General features: G+C 39.7%; 2 protein-coding genes across 2 annotated transcripts; one reads left to right on the top strand and one right to left on the bottom strand.

The window, feature by feature from the left end:
* Nucleotides 1–2,591: 2,591 nt before the first annotated feature.
* LOC139479513 (protein draper-like) lies at nt 2,592–15,526 on the bottom strand. The gene is made up of 13 exons (XM_071262358.1): nt 15,520–15,526; nt 15,094–15,228; nt 14,126–14,326; nt 8,653–8,880; nt 7,791–7,925; nt 7,491–7,637; nt 7,144–7,284; nt 6,722–6,871; nt 6,314–6,460; nt 5,959–6,099; nt 3,730–3,867; nt 3,441–3,528; nt 2,592–3,315 (listed from the first exon to the last, which is right to left on the bottom strand). Exons 1-13 carry the CDS (start codon nt 15,524–15,526, stop codon nt 3,129–3,131), a joined length of 1,845 nt encoding a protein of 614 aa, XP_071118459.1. The 3' UTR covers nt 2,592–3,128.
* A 754-nt stretch (nt 15,527–16,280) lies between these two features.
* LOC139478691 (uncharacterized) lies at nt 16,281–17,225 on the top strand. The gene has a single exon (XM_071261271.1). The coding sequence runs from the start codon at nt 16,281–16,283 to the stop codon at nt 17,223–17,225; it is 945 nt and encodes a 314-aa protein (XP_071117372.1).
* The last annotated feature ends 40 nt before the right edge of the window (nt 17,226–17,265 follow it).

The raw sequence follows: 17,265 nt of genomic DNA, 5'->3' as shown, positions 1-17,265 counted from the left end.
ACAGTGCTACTTTGGTTAATCTCTCTACCCTGCTGTGCTACCGTTCTTGCAACAGAATCCCCGGAATGACTGTTATAGCAAGATAACACAAGGCCCTGTCAGACTTATCACCTTCGTGTGGGATCACCTTGACCGAGAAAAAAGAGCAAGACCACGTCCCCCTTCTGTCAATGATCTGTTAGTTGACAGTCCTCCAAGATTAATGCAACGAATCCCATTTCTTGTGATCAGACGTCTCACATCTTCTGCCTGTCGTCGAATCGAGGGCGTGCATTGACCCCATGGTGGTTGGTAACGAGATATTGGCTGAAAAGTGTGACATTCTGAAGGATTACATGGGGTTCCATGTGGTAATGTTTAAGTCTTGATGGTTGATCAATTACTGAGCAACTCCCCCCCCCCCCCCTCCCCCCACCCTTCTCCAAACTTGACGCAATACCTTCGTGTTTGTTGTCATTCGTGGCATAACTCGTAATGATGTTGATAATTCATGCATTTTGACAATACAATTGCAAGTATCTTCCTTGACACTGTCCCTGGTTTTAACATGTTTAACATTGCAAGTCACTGTGTGTATCTATTTCAGTGGGCTCAGCATATTTCCTGCGTTGAGTTTACATTGTCTATTCACTCAATAGACCGGGGACGGTCGGGTAGACTAGTGGTTAAAGCGTTCGCTCGTCACGCCGAAGACACGGGTTCGATTCCCGACATGGGTACATTGAGAGAAGCCCATTTCTGGTGTTTCCCGCCATGATATTGCTGGAATACTGATTAAAACGGCCTAAAACCATACTCACTCACTCACTAAAAATAGACCGAGTTGTCGTTTCTTGTTAATATTAGCTAACACATACCACGGAGAGTCAAACCTCTTACACTATAGCTATCGGTCATGCTTTTGTATGTAATATTGTGGATAATGATAGACACCTAGACACATCACATCGAGTATGTGGTATCAGTGTGTTTAAAATTCCGCAAATAACAACAAAACTCGCTTTCGACATTTATTGTTTATTACAAAATTCTTTATTTGAAACATTATTGCATTCTTCTATGTAAATATACCAGAATATAGCAATGCTACAAGCCATTCGAAAAACTGGGAAATGTGAGTGAAAGAATGAGAAAATAGAATGAGAAAGTGATACAAAAGCATGCTAACTTCCTTACCTACGGAACAAGGTGATAAGTGACACACTGATAAAGTAAACACGAGAAACAATGGTCAGTAGACGGTATATTTACAAGAACAAGTGTTGTTTCTTCTTTTAAAGTAAATACTGGTCTGGCCATGATATCAGTGATTGATATTATAAGCAACAATCGACGCCGTCGGGATGTGATGACACGCCACCGATCCATTAAGTCGGACCTTACGACAAAGAAGCGTTTGAAGGGACCACTTTAAATCCAGAATCCCAGAATCCCAACAGGCATGTATTACGAACTACAACACATACACGTATACAGTTGCAATAAAATATATGTTTAGTGTAATCTTAAGAACCCTAACGTTCTTTATTATTTTCGAACGAAAACAAAACAAGGCAATTCAATCTATCCGAATGATCAAACAAATATTGTTAAGGAATGTCGCGAGAGTGGTGACTGACAAGGATTTCAAGGTACATATTTTCAGTTACATTACAGATACTAATCATTACAATGACACACCTGAGGGAAAATAGATAAAAAAACAACATAATCTATCGCGAGTCTCAAGGTAAATGACAAAAGGAACACGTAGCATTGCAAAAAGTACATAATCGGCCAATTTCATACTTCATATACTAAGGATCATTACTGCCAAAAAACATAACTTCGACCCAGTTAAGGTCTCTTCCCATAACGTCTCAGAATGTAATCTTACTGTTTACGTTATAAGTATTATACTTTACGTCATTGTCACATAGCATTACAGCGTTGGATAAAAACGACAAAAAAGGACATGTATAAACAACGAACAATACAAATTCATCAAATCAAAAGACAATGTATGACCAGAATGACCATTAGTATGACGAGTATGACCATAAGACATAGAACATAATATGGTAACAAAATGTAACTTCATGTATAGCAATCAGTGGGGCAAGGTTAAATAACGACTGTGACATTATGTGAACAAGAATTGCTTCCCTTCAAACATTTTGCATCGCACGTCGGCCCGGGCATTTGGGGCCCATGTTGAACGCTAGTACCATGCAATCAAATACCACACTATTCCGTGTACTCTGATCCTTGCTTTACTTTACTCACGATAACTGCCAAACCACTTATTAAAAGCACAACAGTGAAGACGCAATCAGAATACATTACGCTTTGCTACTCTGACATGTGATAATGCAATCAATAACAGGAAGTTATTATTGTTATTTTTCAGGATTCGTTGGCATGGAACACATGGAAGCCAAAAAACGTTCTGAACGTTCTGATAAACGTCCGTTTATCACATTGATCTTGGAATGGACATACAATGCGAAATATGTAATCTGACACTGATAATTTTCCATTTTGACAACTTTACAAGCAAAATACCAAGCGACATCAATAAGGTACATGATTGTGAATCTTTTTTTCCTGGTTTCAAGAAAAGTTGTTGGGAAATTATTCAGCAAACACAATTAAACAACAAGGTATCTATTGCCTCATTTCGGTGTTCTTTGCACGTCCAATCAATACGACGTGGTGTAAAAATAATGTTCAAAGCACTGTTAAAACCACCTTACTCACTTCTAAGAAAACCATGCTTGAAACCGGATCAATATATTTTGTGGAAGAAGTAGTGACAGAACCATATAATTTCATTTCATGATGCATTTTACATTTTGTTTTTTAAGTGAAAATTACCCAGACTCAAGTTTGTCATAAAGGCATTGACAATTCTGCTGACTTATTTATGTATATTTGCAGTGAGTCAACACTACAACCATATGCTTGTGCTCTCGACTGCGGTCCAATGGAAATTTAGCTTGAGATATTTGCCAAACTTTGATTTCTAGTTTATACTTTAGTTTTCTACAAGAGAATAGCGTATTCATTTATGCAATTATAGAACGATACGTGTCATATTTTGTGATTGCACAGACAAGTGATTCTTAGATTAGATTATTTGCATATTCTTAGTTTTGAATGACATCATAAGTTGACATCTTATCTCCCTCTCTTGTGAGGTCATTCAGTTCAACATAGTCTTGACCATCAACATCCGACACATGCGCGTGTGCAGGAATCTCCCCAGTGTCTCCTGTAACAGTCTTATTTCTCCCGTCTTTAGGATCTGCGCAAGCTGATGATCGCCACGTCAGTCTGAAACAGGAAAGTATAGTGGACAATCCCATAATAACTCAAATGCTTGAATTATTCAGAAATGAATGATTTTAATACCAGCACTCGTATCGAACATATAACGTTTATAAAATGCGTGTAGTTACCTTCCAGTTCCAAGCAGTCCACCAATAAGCAACAACATCACAGCCATTCCTACTGCTCCCCCGATGACACCACTTGTTACAGGTGACACTGGATTAAATGCCATGACACACATTAATCGAGACATTATGTCGTGCTGCACATAAGATATTCTGCGTCATCCATACGTCAGCTTTACGTATATATATTGCGCCATGAAAACTGTGTTAGTGCTTATATGTTTAACATCAAACTTTGATTAACTTAATAAGGGGCCGCATAAGCACAAAAAAGGTTTAATGGTATTCGAACCTCTGACATCCACATCACATCGGTCACCGGTAAAGCCGTCCAGACATTTTCCTGGACAGTGCCCATCGCCAACATTACACGTGACGTCACAGTAGCCGCAACGAGAACAGTCAGGCCCAAAGGTTCCGGGTTTGCATTCTGAAGGTTAGCCATTCAGGTCTTAAGTGTGAACTAAAGAATGATCTAGTTACGACAAGGTGACTATTTGATACAGAGTGATTTGTTATCCACAGAAACCTGAACGCCCTTTCCCAAAGTGTTGTGCATTCATAATCCTGCACTTGCACTGCTACAGCTTTAAACCTTGTTATACAACTATTATCAAACACTCAGTTAGTGCAATATGCCGCTAGTATCCTCTGGTACAGGTTCCGAACATGTGATCACAGGCAACAGATGAATTGTCACCCTGAGGAGAATCACATGCCTTAGGACAAAACTTCCCGCTCGTACAAGTTAGACAAAAAACCGGCGAAAATTGATTAAATCTTACTAACCATGCAGTCAGTATCAAGCCATTTTCCTACTTTTTATGCAGGAACCAGATGATGATGTTTTACAGTGACTCAGCCTACTGAACAATGAGCATTTATTTCTCCTCTTTTTCCCCATTGGTAATTTGTAGCCATTCCCTAGTTCAATAATACTTATATGTTTTGGATGTGGAAAATTACTATGATGTGAGGTGAAGAACAATGCATGGCATCATCATCATCAATTATTACATCACATCGTGTAAAGACTCTTTCCAAAGGCTTGACTCAATGGATTTCTCTATGTAAACAAAAGTGACAACAAACTTTCCATATCCATGATAAATAGTTGCCCAAAGCAGAGTCGATTGTACAATTCCGACCATATCATGAGCATGTGTTTATATATCACTATCAAATAGTGATGATACGAGGTGTTCACCGAAAGCGTGAGCGTATCCAGCCCATCGGTGGCACCCGTCACCAACACATCCAAAGGCAAGTCAATTGTTCGCCTGAAAAACACGGGAACATATTACAAGGACATCCCTTTTTGACATTGTAAAAAAACATGGTCTCATACAAGCACAATAATCGCTTGTCGTCACAATCCAGGGAGTTGCATCTGACATTACTTTTGTTACCTGTGCATCAAATTTGGAAATGTCCTCCACATGTCTACCACAATGCTGCAAGGTCCACTAAGGCCTTAAATGGTGTAGCATTGATCAAACAACTTCTGAACAAGAGACCGTCGTATGACACTCTTGGAAGTCTTGGTAGAAAGAGCATGCTCTATTGCAGCTCCAAAGTTAAAATGTCAAACTGTAAACACTAAAGGCTGGAGCTGCGGGGATATCACTCGATACAAAAGTTATCCAATTATCGTGACACTAACTGACAATAACACCGATAAAGTGCCTGCGTTCAAAATAAAAACAAATAATGCCTATTTAAAATAACTCAATGTTTTATTTACCTTTAAAAGATAAACCTTCTGTGTTTTGAGTATTAACTAGATGTTTTCAAAAGTACATTCAAGACTTATCGTGTGGTAGTCATGTTCAAGCTTATACCAGCATAGCTAACAAAACACCCAATGACATATATTGTCCTTCCGTGTGCAGCCATAGTGTGTCCAAATTGTCTTCACCCCTAACTTCCTTGCTCACTGACATAATATCATTCCATGCACAAACCCTGATTCACACTAACTGTCAACTCCACTACACTTACACTCATCTCTAGTGAAAAAAAACATCATTCCATGTACAATTATAAGTTTGGCATACAGTTATTATCACAATATTATTACGTTTACAGTATCACAGTCACTAGAAAATATCCGTATGGAGTTATTCAAAGAGTCACCTTTAAAAACAATGTAACATATAAATATATTCACACTTTTGTACACGCTAATGATACTTCACAGATTTAACACTGTTCATTACCAGTACAGCCAGATTCACAACACGAGTCACATGATCCGGCCTCAAAATCACAAAGCACGTTTCCTGCACACGGAACGTCTGTATCGTATTTCCGTTGCAACATTTGCAACATTGGACCTCACACGGACCTGCACCGCTACGAGGCTTCGGGGATGATGGCGAGAGAGTTCCTGAAGGTAACCGCCATACAGCAAAGCTACCAGAAGAAGGCTACCATGTGAACTTTGCTACCGTTTTTAAACTCTATGGCCAGAGGGGCACACAAGAAGGTGTTGAACCAAAATATAAAATATGTGTGTCACCTGTTGTACAGTCAGTGTCTTTCCATCCGGGATTGCAGCCGTTTTCACACTTGCCGGTTACGTGATCACATGTTGATGTCTCACTGCAGTGTCTGGCAGAGCACAAGTAAGCACAGCCGTCTCCGTAGGTATGCAAGCATTCTAAAGCAAGTTTATGAATACATAAGTACCAGGCATCCCATTGAACAACTATAAACTAATAGAAGACATGTATAACCCCTCTGGTTTGATGCATGATTTTGTGGTTGATCCATGTATACCTGGAGGTTTTTCAAGCATGCTTGGCCAGGCATTATTTTTTTTGTAAGTACATAATATATATATTATCTTACATTATAAATATATATGGTCTTACTCTGTGTACAGTCTGTCCCATTCCACCCTGTCATGCAACCCCCAACACATTCCCCTGTCACGTGGTCACAGCTAGAGTTGTCGTCCTCACAGTTCCTATTGTAGCATTTCTGATTACAGTTTGGTCCATACTTGCCAAGGGTACACTCTGAAAACATGAAGTTAAACATATTTAAAAGAATGAACTATATGATTAACTACCATACCCTTGTTGCTTTTATTGTTATTCGGAGGTGTTCAAAACACAGATTACATTTTGAAGTAAAAACATAGGTCCCTTGGGGATAATTAAACTATAGACACACACGCACGCACGCACACACACGCACGCACACACACACACACACTCATTCGTTGAATTAATTCAAAACGTATAGCACGTGTGACAATAACAGTTGCTGTATCTTACTCTGTGCACAGTCTTCTCCCTGCCACCCTGACAGACAGACTGAACCACATTGGCCTGTTTTCCTGGGACAGGAGCCTGTCCCTCCATCACACATCCGGGCACTGCAGTTACCAACACAGCTAGATCCGTACTCTTTGTCCTGGATGCATTCTGCAAGTAAAATGAACCTTAATCTGCCTGGATTTACATACGACTGCATTCACACAATGTCATTCCTTGACTGGAAAAGTGTGAACCCAAACCTATTGTTCGTTCAGCACACTTTCGGCAGTGTATTGCAAATGATTGGCATGGATTGATACTGGAATATAATGTATTAAAGCTATGTCTGTTCAATGCCTGGACATGCCAAGAAGTAAAAACTAACTCAGTCTGTTAAACACTATGGACTTGGTTTTCCCAAACTAAAATTGGTATCTTACCTATTGAACAGTCAGTTTCCTTCCATCCGGGTTTGCAGCCGCTTTCACACTTCCCGGTCACGTGATCGCATGTCGATGTCTCTCTGCATTGTCTGTCAGAGCACAGGTTGGCACAGTCGTCTCCGTAGGTAAGTAGGCATTCTGGAACGTGTTTATGAATACATTAGTACCAGGCATGAAATACGTAGGAACTATGAGCTTGTCAAAGATAGTTATACCCTTATTAGTGCATTGAGAAAGTCAACCTTCACCTACGGTTAGGTGCATCAATGTGTGTCAGAAATACCTAGAGACATCCAGCATGCGAGGCCAAGTATTAATTTGTTGTAAGTACATAATGGTCTTACTCTGTGTACAGTCTTTTCCATTCCACCCTGTCATACAACCTTCAGCACACTCCCCTGTCACGTGGTCACAGCTAGAGTTGTCGTTCTTGCAATTCCTTTCAGAGCATTTCTGACTACACTTTGGTCCAAAATCGCCTGGGATACACTCTGAAAACATGAAGGCTTTTAACATAGTCGCAAATAAGCTATAGGCCCTCGATTGTTATTTTTTGTTAGGTTGGGGTATCTATTACACAGATTAATATACGATGCTGAAGGTTGATTCTTGATGAAATATATCAGCACAAAATAAATAGGAACCTGTGTCACACTTGTCTTGCTGCCAGCCCGGGAGACAGTCTCCACTCGGACAGATGCCGCTCACGTAGTCGCACACATCACCGTCACAGTGGCAGTAGTTGGCACAGTCAGAGCCGAAAGTACCAGGACCACAAACTATTGATGAGGGAACAGGAATGTTATATGAATTTAACCTGCTATGAAAACATTCACGTTACACATGTAATCGCATCTACTCAGATTAAAGTATACAACACAAAGAGAATGTAATTCAACTGTAGAGATGGGAATGTGGTGTGTATAATTTGGAGAAAGAGCTTTAGTCATGAGCACTGTCGCTTCATAAAATAACATAGCTGAGCCTTGCAAAACTTGTTTCATGAGGTTTTTCTTTTGGGATGGCCATTTTATGCTCAAACACTTTTACAGAAGCATAAAGAAGTAAATATTATTTACGTAAAAACAATGCTTGAGAATGCACAGCGACATACTTTGTTCACATTCAACCCTTGCCACCTCATCCATTATATTCCTGATATTTTAATCCTTTTAACATATTCAGGCTCACGCCGCGCGCTCGGTTCCCTAAATTGATTTAACACCGTGTATCGTACTTGCTGTTCAATCAAAACACGAGACCTCAATATACATGATAAATATAATTCTTACAGTTACCCGAACTTCACACAAATCTAGTATGGGTATTGTTAACATGGAAAATTTTGTTGATTTCAGTAATGGTGTACAGGGCCAGGTAGACCCCTTCCCCTCAACACATGTAAAACAGCAGACAATATAGAGCATTTTGATATTTATTTGAACATGTGAAAAATTATAACTTGGAGATGGATGAGTTATATATGATATCAAACATGATTCCTACCATAAACCTGCACTTCGCAGAAATCCATAATAGGTACTTTGTCTTTGTTGTTTTTTACAGTTCTGTACAGCACTAGATAGCGCCCTGCACCAGAACACGTGACGTTCAAAATATCAAGTATGTCTGTCCCGTCCTCCTTCCCTGTCACGTTGTAGCAGAGGTCTCCGGCAGGTGGGGAGGCGTCAGTTTCAGCTATGTAGATCTGGATACCATTCCGACGAATTGTATCTGTTAAATGTAAAAACTAATAAAAGTGTCCTTATTCGTACATAAGGCTGAGGGTGGGATGGGATTCTGGAACTTGGCCATGCGGCATTCAGCTGGTTTGTAACATAATTAGATGCTTTTATTCAGGTAATGAGGCCACCGGCCCATTATACACGTGCAGAGCATGATGGCATACAAATATGACAAAGCGCTGAATTATAAGATTTACAATGCAGTATTCAAACCGTTAATATTGGAGTTAATTATATGACACAGGTATTCCCTTGAGAATAGAATTACGTTTCTTACCAGCAAGAAATACATATTTTGCTAAATTGTTGCAAATACTTTGATTAGTCGAGCTGAATAATAAGAACATTTTCTCACAACTTGGAAACATGTGATAATAATTGGGTATGAGATTAGACCGCAGATCAAGATAGAACGGACACACCATACAAAAGTGGAACTCATCTTCGATAGCACTTACAACACAGAGGGGACAGAAACGTTCATGTCTTTGTATATTATGATATCTGCCTGTTTCAACCATAAGACGATGATTGGATCCGATAAAATTCAAGATATTAATTCGAAATAATGTTACATCAATTAATCGAATCCAGTTATTATATGAAAATTTATCCCTTACTGCAGAGAATAATTCAAGCTTAGAACAAGATTCACAATTATTGTGCAACACTTGATTTTCAATGTCTACGCTCCTTTGCCTAAACTGATGTAAGAATAAGTCAGATCTACCAACACCCTATTGTAGCCATACCTCTGCAAATCCATAAGAAAACAGCAATGATTTAACCTTGAGTGCCCAGCAAGCGTTGCCATTCTCTGCCCTTTTATATTGAAAACTATATGTTTTTTTCAAAATCAAATTATTATCTTGTATCAGTAGTCGAAGCCAAAATTTTATAATTTTTAAATAATGTGACACTTTGACGGAGTTTCTCATCAAGACAGATTTTACAAAGCTATTTGGTGTGTTTCTACTCAAACCCAAAGTCAATTTACAGAATTTACTGTGCACATTTTCAACGTCAGGTGATGCATGGAATCCCCAAACTTCCGATGCATATGTCAAAATTGGTAACACTTTTACATCAAAAATTTTGAAACAGACATCTGGTGGCAGATATGAGAATTTACCTAGTCTAGACTGGAGGATTTGAATCATCTTCCAAGCTTGCTGGGCTAATGTCTTCTGAGTTAAACTCCACGAGCCAGAAGAGGATAACTGGACACCGAGATACTTATAATTCGATACTGTGGTGACATCATCATTTCCTATCCTAAATTTTTCCTGATTTCTAAGTTTTCCGCCATTTCTAAAAATGACAACTTTACTTTTATCAGTATTAATAGTAAGTTTCCATTTATCACAATATAAAGATAGTTTATCAAGTCGCTTTTGAAGACCAACAACTGACACGTCCATTAAAATAATGTCATCGGCGAACAACAAGATGAACAGTTCTAGAGTATGTAAGGTAACACCATGAGCATCACACTCCAACTCCTCGACAATGTCATTAATAAAAAATGAGAATAAAAATGGAGATAGCTGACATCCCTGTCTAACACCTGACATACAATCAAAGAAATCTGTAAGACCACAGTCCAATGAAACACAAGATTTGACAGAATTATACATATTTTTAAGAACTCTAAATACTCGTCCCTTGATACCACCCTTCCATAGTTTGAAAAATAAACCATTTCTATACACAGAATCAAATGCCCCTTTTAGATCGATGAAAGCACAGTATAGTCGACCTTTTTTGTAGGAAAGATATTTACTGATCAATGTCTCAACAACAAAGATGTTATCCGTGGTCTGAAAGCCCTTTCTGAAGCCAGATTGTTCTCCAACGATACAACTTTCCTGAAACGCCCAGTTATTCAACCTGTTACAGAGAATTTTTGCAAAAATCTTACCAGCTACGTCAAGGAGTGTTATAGGCCTATAGTTTTGGGGGTCACGTGAACTACCTTTCTTAAAGATTGGAAGAATAATACCAAAGGACCACTGATCGGGGAATATACAAGTAGACATAACTAGATTAAATAGATCCAAAAGCATGTTCAGACAAACCGGTGGAGCGTTCTGAAAGAACTCGACTGATATACCTGAGAGACCTGGTGCTTTACCTGGTTTCATACTGCCTAGTGCTGATAACAACTCGTTTATACTGATAACTTCATCTAGCTCACTTTCTATATCAACAGTTCCATCAATCACTTCAGCTGAAATATAGTTCACAAAATCATCAACAGATTTATAAAATTCAATAAAATCTTTACATTCACGGTTTCCATGAAATACAAATTCAAAATAACTCATCCATTCATAGGAAGTAATGTCTTTTGAAATCACAAACGATTTATTTTGCAAAGTACGCCAAAATCTCTTATTGTCATTATTATTCAAATAATTTACCAAATTGTTGGCAAAATTATTCTGGTAACAACGAGCTTTGTATGAGCACAAGTCTTTATACTCTCGCCAAGCCGATGTATATTGCAGTCTGTCAGCTTGGCTACCGGAGACATGAAATGCACGAAGCCATCGCCGCGCACTAGCACGTGCACTTTCACAGTCAAGATCAAACCAGTTACGTCTCTCGTTTGATTGACAGTTGATTGATGTGGACGGATTAGTTTCACAATGGCTGGCACATTTTGATAACATGTTTGTAAACAAATCAGTTGCACTGTTTACCTTGTTACAGGCTACTGCATCGTCGAATGCTGAATGTATCTCTGTCGATTGGTTATTCCAGTTCTCAACATACGTCGATTGATTTTCATCTCTCCATTTGTATATGGTCCTTGTTGATAAAAGACAACGGGAATTGGCACTTGATGAAGTTTTTACTTTGAGAGAAAATGCAATTGGTAGGTGAGTGGAATCAACTTGATCTCCGGTTTGAAAAGATGATATCATCGGGAACGAGGTTTCAAATGTCAGTACATAGTCAATAACACTTTGACCATTGTTAGCAAAGCAAGTATGATTGCCCACCCCAGCATCCCCACCAACACGACCATTACAGATTCTGAGACCTGTAGTTTTACAGAGATCAAGTAGGTGTTGTCCTCTTTTATTTAAGACGTTATCTTGAGAGTGTCGTGGTATGAAATTACTATCCTCCACATAGTGTACATCTTCATCTATGGGCAAATGGGTAGTGTCATCGTTTTCAATATAATCATGTGCACAACCTGTCCGGGCATTGAAGTCTCCCATAATATAGATATGACAATTTGGGGAATCAGTTTTTAAATTGCTGATATCATTATCAAGGGTGTCAAAGATATTTTCAAGAGAGTAAACACTAGAGTTGGGTGGAGAGTAATATATGAGTGCAAGGAATAAAGTTTCACAACATGTTTCGAATTTAAGCTATAGGATATTTTCGGAATCAGTTTGGAATACAGAGCAAAATTCACTTATGTCATCACTCACCAGATACAGAAGCCCTCCAGAATTCCTGATAGCATTACGATGTTTACGTCTCAATTTCCGGAATTGAGAGAAGGCATTAAACACAAATACATCTGTCTCATCAGCCCAAGTTTCCACGAGGCCAACAATATGAAATTTGGCAATGTATTGTTTGAATGATGGCACATTTAGTTTTGATTTCAGACCCTCTATATTCCAGCACATGAATCTAATGTCCGTCTCTTTGTCGGAAGGGCCTTGGCCAGTCTGCTATTGTTCAGAAAGTGAGTCTTCATCTCCACAATAAGCAGAGCTGGGCAGAGGAGGGCGACGTTTGATGTGTTTCACGAGTTGAAGTTTAGACGAGTCTGTATCGTCCAGCTTGAAGAGGTCGTCGTCAATTTGGAGTTTGGTGTATCTCAGCATAGAGAATTTATTGTTCTGTCGAGCCTCATTCATAAAAGGTTTCAGTTTATTTCTGACCTTGCGTTCTTCCTCCGTAAAGTCATGGGAGATATGTATCTTACTACCTTTCAAATTTCGGGAAGAACCCATCACCTGAGATTTGTGTTTTGGGTGTGTGAACGTCACGAGGACTGGTCTGGGTCCCGGGGTTTTAGTCGTCAGTCTTCTTGCTGAAAGCACTCCTACATTTTCATCAGAAGGTTTCAATTTGTTTATAATAATTTCATTTATTTTTTCTTCAGTTTGGTCATAAGTTTCTCTCGTAGTTTCTTCCACATTATAAAACATAATGTTATTTCTTTTACTTTGGCTCTCCATGTTATTTATTTTACGTGTCAATTATGAAACTTGTTCTTTTAGGGCAGAATTCTCATTACCCATCGCTTGGAAATCCTGTTCAATGCAATTTATCCGGTTAGACAGTGTTAAGAAATTGTCACTCATATCCTTTCTCATACCTCGAATTTCTTTCAGAAGTTCACTGTTACTGGGTTCGGAGTTTGGAGGTTTGGTGGTTTGTCTCGTCACTCTACTTGCACCTGTATCTTCTGGGCCGGGGCCTGGGTTTAGGTTGACATCATTACCCAGCTGGATTATAAGCATAACACTCACGACGACGGCTGCTCTCACAAGCCTACCTGTACCTGCCGGCACGTGCATCATGGCGACACGCATGGCTTGAGCCAATTTCGCTCGGCGACCCATAAATGCGATAAAAGTTGAAGCAAAACTGCCAACACTTCCTCTATACGTTGCTAGATCACACCCCATACTTGTTTGTCATTAGGTTTCAATACATAAAGGGGTTATTGAAGTAGTATTGACGACTTCTACTGCATTTTCATCAGTGCGTGCTCTCACCTCGCCGCCAGGTAAGTCGATTACGTTTTTCTCCATGAATTGCTGTAGTACACCTGACACAGTGGACAGTTATGAATAGGCTATCGGTAGGAGGAGCTTACGTGTGTACCCTTACAAAAAATGCAGCTTGCAAACGTGGCACAATTACTCCGACCTACATTTTTTGTAAAATGACAAATGAGACAAATGTTCACAATTTCTAAGCTTAGGAAATTATGCTTGTGTACAATGCTGAATCCGTCAACAATGTAGACGGTGTTTAGTAAGATAACCAAAGATCATTGGTTAATTGTCTCAGAACTGAGCAAACGCCACCTTTCTAGATTTGACTACACTGAGGCAAGGTCTACGTTTTAAGTCGTTTGAACCAGGTTGACGTAGTTTTGCCATGAACCATGCACGGTGGTGGTCATTGGCTTTATGTGACTTCATAAGAAGACATGAACTAGTCTTTACAGTAGGATGTAAACGACTCACAGTCTGCCCTGAAGTATATGGTAACATCATGGATTTGTGTCATCTCCCTCAGATCCACTCTCCACCAAGCAGATTTTACACCAGAGGCGGCTGAATGAAAGCATTTCCTATAGTTCCTCGCACTGGTTTCTCCGTCTACAGCGTTACGTGATGGCATCAAGACCGTACTGGCGTTTGTTGGTTTATCGAGTGCTTTGTTATCTGTTATAATATATAATGGAAAGAACAACCATTTGTCCATGTGCAACTCAATTTCACAAGAGAAAATATGTAAAACTGTTCATGTACGGAAACAGAGGATCACACCTACAGATGACAGTCAAAGGTGCTGTGACACATGTTAAATGCTGATCTACACTTTGCTTGTTTTTTTCCAGGAAATTGTGCGCAGGTAGCGCAGATTTGTAAAGCGCTGTAAGGACGATTCACTGTGAAGGAGGATGTCTCCGAGGCCTGCAAGTATCCGGTGATCGTGGGTTTGACTCCCAGATTCGCTTTGACGATTTATGGCTCAACCATACCATACCGGTGCACCAAAGCATCACTTGGGGCATTCTTTTCACATGAAACTGATAAACCGTGATATCACGGACTTTGTGTTGAAAGCGGCGCACAGTTCAGTCACTCTCTTTATGAAAGCCCTTGTACTGACTTTTATCCGATATGAACGGTAAACTCGTTACCGTTAAAGCCTCAAAGCGAGATAGCTTCAAATAATAAAGGCATGGATTTTGATACGATCAGAACACTATTTAGGGATTAAAAAATATTTCTCAGGAGAGAATATATTTAAATGACGATATGAACATCCGAAGAACGTAACGATTCTTTATTTTGTTATCGAGTTCATGTATATGTAAGACTTTTGACAATTTGCAGATAAGAACTAGCTTTACCACTCTAGATCTGATAGTCTTACGCTGATTTAAAGACATTCGTTCACTGAAATACAAAATTTATTACTTTACATTTCTGGCATGTCGGTCCTGACCATCCTTTGTTGCAGGGCTGACTTCTGCACCCATCTCTAGAATCACACGTGTCGTTGGGACAGTTGCAGTGGTAACTACACTGGTAGCCGTATGTACCACCAGGGCACTTGCCTGTAATATATGCATTATATAATATAGTTAGACAGTGACACTGACAGAAGGATGTATCATCAAGACAGCCGCTTGTAATATATAGACATTATTCCATAGGAAAACAATGACGTGGGTGTCCATATGTACCATCAGGACAGTTGTAACAACATTAGAATATCAAAGATAGACAGTGACACTGACAGAAGCATGTGTCATCAAGGTAGCTGCTTGTAATATATGCAAAATTTTTCAAAAAAATTGTTTTATGGGAAAAAACCCAGTTGCGCTTCATGCGCGCTGCCCGGTTACACCTCATGGCGAGAATCAATACGTCACTTAAAAGATATGACGTAAACGGTGACGTCATCCACGTTAGCGTCATCCACGTTAGCTTTCTGATTAACGCGCATCTCCGCTTGGATAGCCGCCCGCTCCAGACGTGTTTTGCCCTGTCTCATTTTAGCAACCTAGGGAATTCTTCGCAGATGACAAGCTTGATGATGTTATATTTTGATTTTATCTCTTGAAAAAAATCCTCAAACTCCCTAGCGAGTCTTAGAGGGTCAACGTCCGAACGACACAAATCATTGCCACCAAGTTGAATTACAAGAATTTCTGGGTTGTAGTGATACAATCTCTCCTCGAAATCACGCAAATAAATGGTTTTCAGACGATTCAGTGTCAATCCCCCGATCCCAAACCAATACACACTACTTAGGGTATGGAATTGTTTTTAGAAGCAAATGGGCGTATAGAGTTTGGCCAGGCTGTTGGAAGTTGTTTAACATAGCTGTCTTAGAGTTTTTTCCCATTGTGTTGGCAGTTAGATTATGGGCTGAAGAGCTAAGAGGAAAATGTATTCTGTTTCATACAGACAACATAGCTTTAGTGTCCGTTATCAACAAGCAAACGTCTAAAGAAGTCAAGTTGATGTCCTTGGTGAGGGACCTTGTTCTTTCGTGTTTGAAACGGGATATAATTTTCAGAGCAGAACACATACCGGGAAGACATAATAAGTCGGCAGACCTACTTTCTCGTTTACAGATATCAAAATTTCTCAGTCAGGCACCATGGGCAGACAAGCAGGGAACGCCGTTTCCTCCGCCCCTACAACCCGAGAATTATCTATTCACTTAGATACTTTATTAGGGGCAGCTCTATGTAAGAATAGTCAGGCTACTTATACCAGAGCGTGGGAATTGTACAATGAATTCTCCCGGGATTGTCTAGGTATTTCGCCGGCGCTACCGATAGCAACACCTAACTGGGCACTATTTTTGGCGTATATGTTCCATTTAAAGTTAGCACCTTCAACAATGAGGACCTACATTTCAGCGTTAGGTTACATTCATAAAATTCGCGGTTTAGAGGACAAATCAAATTCTTTTCAAGTTCAGAAATTGGTACATGGGGCTAAGTGTCTAAACTCTTCAGTAGACCAGCGTCTACCAATCACAGAGGACATACTGGGCAGGATGATTGACTTATTACCTGTGGTGTTTTCCAACCCTTCAATCAGACTACTTTATGAGACAATGTTTTTAGTTGCCTTTCACGGATTTTTTCGGATTGGTGAACTGACAGTGCGTAGTTCGGATGAGGAAGCGGCCTTGCAGGTGCAGGACGTTTCACTTTCCAGCTCCGCGGCCTATCTTAACATATCGATGTATAAACACAACAGCGGTAATGCTAGCAAGATCGTCACACTAGACAAGTTAGACAGTACCCTATGTCCAGTTGCTGCGCTCAAACGTTACCTACGACAAAGGTCTCTCTTCCCAGGTCTTCTGTTTTGTGACAGATGCTTTAAACCGGTAGCAAGATCCTCCTTTAACGAGGCACTCAGAGTTGTATTTAACTTCTTAAGGTTAGATTCTACTAGATACAAAGGACACAGTTTCCGTATAGGTGCAGCATGCTCGGCAGCAAAGAAAGGCTGGTCTGACGCAAAAATTCGGCAAAGGGGCCGGTGGAATTCAGATGCATTTAAAGCATACATTCGTGTTCAGCTGTAGAGAATAAGGGTTGTTGTCGGTAGCGTAGCTCAGCGGAAAA

This window comes from Haliotis cracherodii, unplaced genomic scaffold (assembly GCF_022045235.1).
Source record: "Haliotis cracherodii isolate W230 unplaced genomic scaffold, xgHalCrac1.p SCAF_4, whole genome shotgun sequence".
NCBI lineage: Eukaryota > Metazoa > Mollusca > Gastropoda > Lepetellida > Haliotidae > Haliotis > Haliotis cracherodii.
This window is presented reverse-complemented; position numbering and strand designations above follow the sequence as displayed.